At 41.8% G+C, this 8497-nt stretch overlaps 1 protein-coding gene across 1 annotated transcript; it reads left to right on the top strand.

The window, feature by feature from the left end:
* Positions 1-742: 742 nt before the first annotated feature.
* Positions 743-3938, top strand: LOC148342323 (uncharacterized). The gene is made up of 2 exons (XM_088288137.1): positions 743-893; positions 2605-3938. Exons 1-2 carry the CDS (start codon positions 767-769, stop codon positions 3936-3938), a joined length of 1461 nt encoding a protein of 486 aa, XP_088144263.1. The 5' UTR covers positions 743-766.
* Positions 3939-8497: the final 4559 nt, after the last annotated feature.

Genomic DNA, 8497 nt, shown 5'->3' with positions numbered 1-8497 from the left:
CAATTTAGGTTAGTTAAGGGATATTTTATTGACAATCTAATCTCAATATACAAAGACAGAAAAAAAATTGGTGGTGGGGGGGCGCGAATCTTTTTCTTCTTGGTAGGGGCGGGCGTGAAATAATTGAGAAGCACTGCTAGTATATGCAGACATTATATCCATACAATCTTGCAGCCCGATTGAACCACAGCATTGTTGCTTCGTTCCGTAGGAGAAACGTAACCTTCCCACTGCTGTTCCAGCAGCGGCTTCTCCGGGCATAGGGAGGAAGTGACGTCGGAGCTGACTCGCTTTTGTGGCGTTATTTTAATTATTTTGTTACATTTTTTTATCAACCGAATTAAAATATTACATAGAATATATATTACAAGAGAACAGCCAGGTGTTAAAACAAACACAGAGGCAAAGAAATATATTTGAAAAATACGTGCTTACAGCATGACGTCATTAGCAAGCGCGCAGCTTCCGAAGGACCTCGACCACATCCACCGATCCGTCCACGCCGGAACAAAAACACCCACCGCTAAATTCTTCTGATTTTGTGTGGAACTGACTGTAATTTTCTCATAGGATGTCCAGTGCTACTCTAAAGGACTACGACATAATTCATTAAGTCTTTGTGTCCCGAAAACCTCATCTTCGCGCGTTGATTCTTTTCGGCGTAGTTAGCTTAGCTTGTTAGCTAGCTAGCCGCTAACAAAAAGAGGCACATGACTCATCGCCAAGCAGAGATCAAGTGCGGATTTTTTGGAATTATCATTTGAAAATGTGTGCAAGAACGACGCCCAAGTACAAAGAGGAACTTTGTGGAATAAAAGAAGAAGAGAACGAGCAACATCTTCAACTGCTGGACGAAGTTTGCAACCAGCCTCGTGTTGTGCTACACAAAGCAGGTTTGTACACGTCTTACTCTCTTTTGCTTTGTATAGAACGACTTTCTATCGTTAGAAATATGCATCACAACATTAAGTTGTTTGGGGAAATCGTTCAAGGTTATTGCCGTTTTATTTTTAAATATTGCCTTTTACTTGCAGGTCTGCTGATCAATTTTTTATGTCAAATGTAATCAGTGCAGAAAATGGATGCCAAAGAAAAACCAATAGTGGGGGGTGAACTCCATGTTTTTCCCAGGATAAAATTTGAACTCGTTTAACATTTTACATTTTCTGGTTTTTATATCTTGTTCAAGCAATTCCTTACGGAAGGAATTCTGCCCGACTCTAAAAAATGTGCACACTGCGGCGAAAACATCAATGGCGGTTGATCAATTTTAGTGGATAAATTAAATAAATATTACGTTTTTTAAAAAAAATCAAGTACGTATTGGTCTTATTTATTTATTTATTAACTTTGTACTGGCTTCGTCGAATGAGAGTCAATGAACCTCGGGTGGCTCTGCACTGTTTTGTGCACGTGTGCATAGTTTCACTTCATCCAAACATTTAAAATACATTTAATGCATCCATCCAGGGTTGCACGGATCTCATCAGTGAACAAGCGCATGCTGCAAGGAATGCATCTGCATCTTTGGCTTACTATGGGCTTAAAAAGGGAGAACGTCAAAACCCCCTTTTCTACCAACAAGTCCAGGAACATTTAGTTCCTGGTAATAAAGTTCCTGTGGCCCAGGTGGTTTGCATCTCATAGTTCCTGGTAATTTATCCAAATGACAATGATGATGTATCAGTGGGAGGTCTTGTGTTCCTTTGTTACTCATTCCTGACACCCTTTGGCAGTTAAGCATCATTGCAGTTCCAAAATAATTTAGTGAACTCTTCAAATATTATGGTGTATCTTAGTCTAATTTGAATATGTATTGGATAACTTTAATATAAACAGTCATTATTCAAATATGTCAACATGAAAGTCAGAGTGAAAGTGTTGTTGCTTAATGCTTATGTGAAGGGATTTTGTCTCTTCAAACATAATTTTGTTTTAAATTTGATTTAGAAACAGAAATTTTATTTAAAAAAAGGAAAAAGGGGAATGTCGGAATGTACTAGCAGGATAAATGTCATTTTGGGTAAAAAAAAAACAAACAAACGTAAATCATGCAATAAATAGCCACTCTCATTCCAGGGCCCCTTTAATTCTTTTACGGATCCAGATTATAATGGAAGAAAAAAGTACCCACGATGAAACTATCTCTAAATGCAAAATGAAATACTTGTAAACATATTTCACTTGAAGGATTCCTATTTTATCGATGTAATTATGTTGCGATGGCCCCCAGTGGTCCCCATCAATAAGTTAGGGTCCCACAACAGGTGTTCCATCAGACGCACACAATAGCCTGTGTGTGCTAACTTCAGCTCGCTTCCAGAAACGTCTGTGACTATGTCAGGAATGAAATAGGGCATCAGCCGCAACGTGCTTCCTTTTTAAATGCTCGTTTATCACTGTTGTGCTGCTAAAAGGAGGTTTACATCGTCGGACGTAATTTTGTGAAATGCCCCCATAGTCCGGTCCAAGTTGGAGTCGCACGCATTGCTCCGTATGCGGCAGGCACAAGTCAAGGTAGCACTGTAGAAAATAAGACAAAGTCACCGCATGAGCTTTGACTTGACCAAACCAAATGTGTGTTTGTCTTTTTGTGTCCGACAGACGTCAGTGAATACAATCTCTGTTCTGTGAAAGAGGAGCCAGACTTGACTCACATCAAAAAGGAGGAGGAGGAGATCAACAAGTCACCAGTGAACGGAGTCCCAATCAAGACTGAAGATGAAAACAAGGATGAGAGTGAGGACAACAGAGGGGCGGAGCCTCCAAGCAGCATCTCAAGTAGTCACGTGACAACAGAAGGTGATGAAGACCAATGGGGACCATCACAAGTACATAATGAGGACACATTATCAGATGCTCATCACGATGATGATACTTATGATGATGATGAAAATGATGATGATGATGATGGGCAAGCCAAAGGTGAAAGGGCATGTCACACAGACTCATTAACTTCAAAGTTGTCTTTAAAAGGGCACACAAAAACACACACTGGAGAAAAACCCTTATCCTGCTCAGTTTGTGGAAAATGCTTCTCAAGAAAGACATATTTAACAGAACACACAAGAACACACAGTGGTGAAAAACCTTTTTCCTGCTCAGTTTGTGGCCAAAGCTTCCTGTATAAGTCAACTTTAACAAGACACACAAGAACACACAGTGGTGAAAAACCTTTTTCCTGCTCAGTTTGTGGCAAGAGTTTCTCTCAAAAGCAAGATTTAACTAAACATAGAAGAATACACACTGGAGAAAAACCCTTTTCCTGCTCCGTTTGTGGCAGAAGCTTCTTTGATAAGTCAACTTTAACAAAACATAGAAGAACACACAGTGGTGAAAAACCTTTTTCCTGCTCAGTTTGTGGCAAAAGCTTCTCTCAAAAGGCACAATTAACAAGGCACACAAGAACACACACTGGAGAAAAACCTTTTTCCTGCTCAGTTTGTGGCAAGAGTTTCTCTCATAAGATAAGTTTAACAAAACACACAACAACACACAGTGGTGAAAAACCTTTTTCCTGCTCATTTTGTGGAAAATGCTTCTCAAGAAAGACATATTTAACAGAACACACAAGAACACACAGTGGTGAAAAACCTTTTCCCTGCTCAGTTTGTGGCCAAAGCTTCCTGAATAAGTCAACTTTAACAAGACACACAAGAACACACAGTGGTGAAAAACCTTTTTCCTGCTCAGTTTGTGGCAAGAGTTTCTCTCAAAAGCAAGATTTAACTAAACATAGAAGAATACACAGTGGAGAAAAACCCTTTTCCTGCTCAGTTTGTGGCAAAAGCTTCTCTGTAAAGTCAAATTTAGGAATCCACACAAGAACGCACAGTGGAGACAAGCCATTCAGTTGCAGCGTTTGTGCTAAAAAATTCTCCACTAAACGGAGTGCTAAGAGACACGATTGTGCTGGTGAGAATAGCAGCGATCCTTGAAGCTTAAAAAAAGAAAACAAAAAACTGAAGGAACTGACTCTTTGTGGTAAGATGTAAATGTGATTTTGAATAAAATATGATGTATTGAATTTTGCAAAGCTTTTTTATTGACATTAAGCCAATGTGATCAGTGCCAGAAGAACCATTGTGTCTGAGTGATGTTTTTTTTTTTGTGTGTTTACTTCAAACATGTAAATAAAATTAATTGCTTTTGCCTGGAATAACATTTGTTAACGTTATGCTTTTCAGTTGTCTTTTTAATCGTACTTAATGGAAACGGTGTGAGAAGAAACTGCTTATGAAATCGGTACCTTCCACAGTCATCAATAAAATCACTTGTTCCACTTGCTCAACTGGCCTTCATTACGCAGTGTGAAAAGGTGAAAAACTAAACTAGAAGTTGAACTATGAAAAGAACCAGAAAGAGAAACGCAAATCGGCTCAGTTTCTCTCAAAGGTTTTGGTATGTCAGGTGTAGACGCCAAATAGGGGTCAAATGTGTGTGTGTATTACTTTTGTTGAGCACTGTGTGGCGCTCTGACTGATTATATAAAAGGGAAGAGGAAGAAGGTATGCCCAGGTACGGACTTAAAGGGCATACAGGTTTTTGACCGCTTGTGCGGAGCGTGTGCAACTTTATGGCGTTTTAGATTGATTTTAATATTGACGATTGATAAATAAACCTAACCTTTTAACAAGATACTCATGGACTCTGTGGTGAATAACATCGCAAAGCAATCACAGGTAGCAAAGCCGCCAGCGCGTCAAGCCAAGCCAATCTAAGCAAACAGACAGTCAATACCTCACTAGCCTACTAGTATACTGGCTAGTACATTGTCAAAAACCTGCCCAAACAAAGACTGTGTTGGAGGAAACGACGGAGCACGGCAGACGGCGTGGGACGATCAGGGAAGCCGGTGTGTGGAGGAGCAGCTGGCGTTGATCGACTTCGCAGACAGCCGTGATGGTTGCTATCATGGCTGATCCAGAGGAGTGCTGCTGACCACCGAGTGGATTGGAGCACCGACGTTATCGTGTGGATTTACAGCTAAGGCGCCCAACGAGATGTATATGTAGCGCTACTAAAGTAAAGTTAGAAGCGAATTGAATGCATTCATGTCTTGTGGTGATAAAACCAAGGTGATAAATGGTCTTGATGAGTTGAAAGGGTTGTGTGTTGATGCTAAAAATTTACATGATTCAATGATGGGTTTGTTGTCTGTTGAAGAGGGTGAAAAGCACGAAATATGGTTTAAAGCCAAAATGATCCCAAACAATGAGTGTTTTTCAAGGGTCAATCTATGGCTTTCTCAAGGTTCAACACAAATACAAGAAATCATAAAAGAAACCGATAAAGGTTATGCTAATGATGAAATCTCTCCTGAAGATAGTGTGTCAAACGTGAGCAGCAGGGTTAGCAAAAAAAGTACCAAGTCCTCTGCTTAATCTGCTAAACTAAAGGCAGCAGCGGAAAGAGCTGCAGTGCTGGCTCGTGTGAAAATATTGGAACAACGACATGCTATTGAAGAAGAAGAAGCAAAACTAAGGAGAAGAATGGAGATGCTTGATTTGGAGGCGGAACTGGTGGCATTTGAAGCGCGGATGGACATTTATAATGCCATTGAAGAGGGCCAGTCTCAAGCGCAGTCAACTGTAAAGAAAAATGGAGCAATGAATGGACAAGGTTTAAACCCCACAGTCGAAGAGTTCAAACCTCATCATGATGATATAGAAACAGCACAACAAAGGGAGAGATTAAGGATGCCACAAATGGAAAGTAAAGCAGCGGATGTGAGGCCAAAGAAATTTATTGCATCAAATATAAAGCAACAGCATAACCTCCTGGAACAAAGGAAATGGAACACAAATCAGGAGCACCCTTTGGTGGAGCAAAATGGGAAAGCAATGGAAGTAAAGGTACGGTCAACACAAAATGATGTGCAAGCTCATTCATCAACCACTTCACAGGTTCCTGCAGACCTTTTGACCATTATGAGCAGACAAACTGAGATTACAGCAGCCTTAATGAACCAACAGCGTTCAATGACACTTCCACCAAGAGACATTCCAATATTTGATGGTGATCCATTGCACTACAGAACTTTCATTAAAGCATTTGAGCAAGGAGTGGAAAGTAAAGCAGCCGCAGCAGACAGTTTGTATTATTTGGAGCAATACACCCGAGGGCAACCTCAGGAACTTGTGCGAAGTTGTCAACACATGGCTTCAGATCGTGGTTATGCCGTGGCCAAGGCTTTGCTCCAGGATCATTTTGGAAATCCTTACAAAATGGCCACTGCATACATTAGTCAGGCTCTGTCATGGCAAACAATAAAAACAGATGACACAAAGGCACTGCACAGTTACTCCTTATTTCTACGCGGCTGCTGCAACATCATGGAGGAGCTGGAGTATGTGCAGGAACTGGACATGCCTGCGAACTTGAGGGCAATCTTGGCCAAGTTGCCCTATAAATTACGAGAACATTGGCGTGGCAAGGCCTATGACATCATGGAATCAACAGGATACAGAGCTGGATTTGTTGACTTGGTACAGTTCATAGAGCGGCACGTAAGAATTCTTTCGGACCCCTTCTTTGGAGATCTGCATGATTACAGCCCTAACTCAACATCAATAGGTCAAGGCAGGTCATATGCGGGCAGTAGAGTGAAGGGGAACGTGGTGGCCAGTACCGTGACTGAGACAGATCCTCCCAAGGTTAAGCAGCCACACTCCTTCGAAGACTATGAAAATGGCCGTTGTATTTTTTTGCTCACTGGAACATTTGCTGGAAAATTGTAAGCAGTTTGGAAGAAAGAAACACACTGACAAGCTGTTTATTTTGAAGAAAAGAGGTTTATGTTTTGGCTGCCTTCGTCATGGACATATTAGCCGTGACTGTGATATGAGATTGAAATGCGACATTTGCAAGCAAAATCATCCAACAGTGTTGCACATAAATAGACAGGCAACTGCTCCTCAACAAGAGTTGGAAACACCAGAGCTTATTCCCATTTCTCACACAACTTGTGGACATACAGGGGCCGGCAATTGTCGCACCATGTTGTCAGTGCTGCCCGTTAAAGTAAAAGCTGCCAAAGGTGACTGTGTGATCTTAACATATGCATTCTTGGATCCAGGCAGCACCGGAACATTTTGTTCTGAACAACTGATGAATCGCTTGAACCTCTCTGGAAAGAGAACCCAAGTCCTGATACGAACAATGGGTCAAACAAAGATGAGTCATGCCTTTTCACTTTTTAATCTCGAGGTGGCCGGCCTGGAAAGCTCTCAGTTCCATCCACTGCCGGAAGTGCTTACACAGGCGCAAATGCCAGTCACTACAGACGATATGGTAACATCTCAAGACCTCCTTAAATGGCCGTATTTGTCAGGTATACAGGTACCGACCATTCAAGCCGAGGTTGACCTGTTGATCGGGATCAATGCACCCAAGCTATTGGAGCCATGGGAAGTTATTAATAGTCAAGGTAATGGTCCGTATGCTGTCAAAACTGCGCTCGGCTGGGTGGTTAATGGCCCACTGGATGGGAATAGTAGGATGGAAGCTTCTGTCGTATCTGTGAATAGAATTGGTGTCAGCAGGCTGGAGGAGCTGCTAATGAACCAGTATAATCATGATTTCTGCGAGAAGCTCATGGAAAGCCAGGAAATGTCAAGAGAAGACCAGCAGTCTCGCAATATAATGGAAACATCTGCCAAGTTACAGGATGGAAAGTATACTATGAACTTACCTATTAAGAAGAAAGATGTCTTCTTACCAAACAATTTTGCTGTGGCCCAACAACGGTTACAAGAACAAGTACCTGATGATCAAAGAGACCTTGATTCAGGAAGAGTTTGGTATATTCCCCATCATGGTGTCCATCATCCCAGAAAGGGAACACTGCGTGTCGTGTCTGACTGCGGTGCCACGTTTAAAGGCTTGTCCCTGAATACGGAGCTGCTGCAAGGGTCCCTTCTCAGAAGCACATTGATGGGCGTCCTCATGAGGTTTAGACAACATCCAACAGCCTTCATGGGAGACATTCAAGCTATGTTCCATCAAGTCTGTGTGCCAGAGGAGGATCGGGACTTTCTACGTTTTTTGTGGTGGCCTAATGGAGACACAACACAACAACCAGTCCCTTACAGAATGATGGTGCATTTATTTGGAGCCATCTCATCACCAAGTTGCGCAGCTTATGCTCTGAGAAGAATGGCTCAAGACAATCAGTCTAAGTGCCTACCGGTTGTTATAGAAGCTGTTCAACAGAACTTTTATGTTGATGATTGTATGAAGAGCACAGCCACTGTCACCGAAGCTATCCAGCTGATACAGGGCCTCATTGCTCTCTGTCAACAAGGAGGCTTTGCTTTGGAAAAGTGGATTTGCAACAGTCATGTTGTTTTGCAAGCCATCTCTGAAGGGTGGAGAGCCAAAGAGCTGAAGATGTTGGATTTGGACCATGACAAGCTTCTAGGAGAAAGAGCGCTTGGTCTTCAGTGGTGTGTGGAGACGGATGATTTTGTCTTTGGATTGGAAATAAAGCAGCGGG

The sequence above is a fragment of the Idiotropiscis lumnitzeri genome, chromosome 2 (assembly GCF_059441095.1).
Source record: "Idiotropiscis lumnitzeri isolate Australia: NSW breed Sydney's pygmy pipehorse chromosome 2, RoL_Ilum_1.0, whole genome shotgun sequence".
Classification (NCBI taxonomy): domain Eukaryota; kingdom Metazoa; phylum Chordata; class Actinopteri; order Syngnathiformes; family Syngnathidae; genus Idiotropiscis; species Idiotropiscis lumnitzeri.
This window is presented reverse-complemented; position numbering and strand designations above follow the sequence as displayed.

Coding starts and splice junctions, on each gene's coding strand:
- LOC148342323 (XM_088288137.1), top strand. CDS start 767: ATGTGTGCAAGAACGACGCCCAAGTACAAAGAGGAACTTTGTGGAATA. Junction 894..2,604: donor TGTTGTGCTACACAAAGCAG/GTTTGTACACGT, acceptor TGTGTCCGACAG/ACGTCAGTGAATACAATCTC.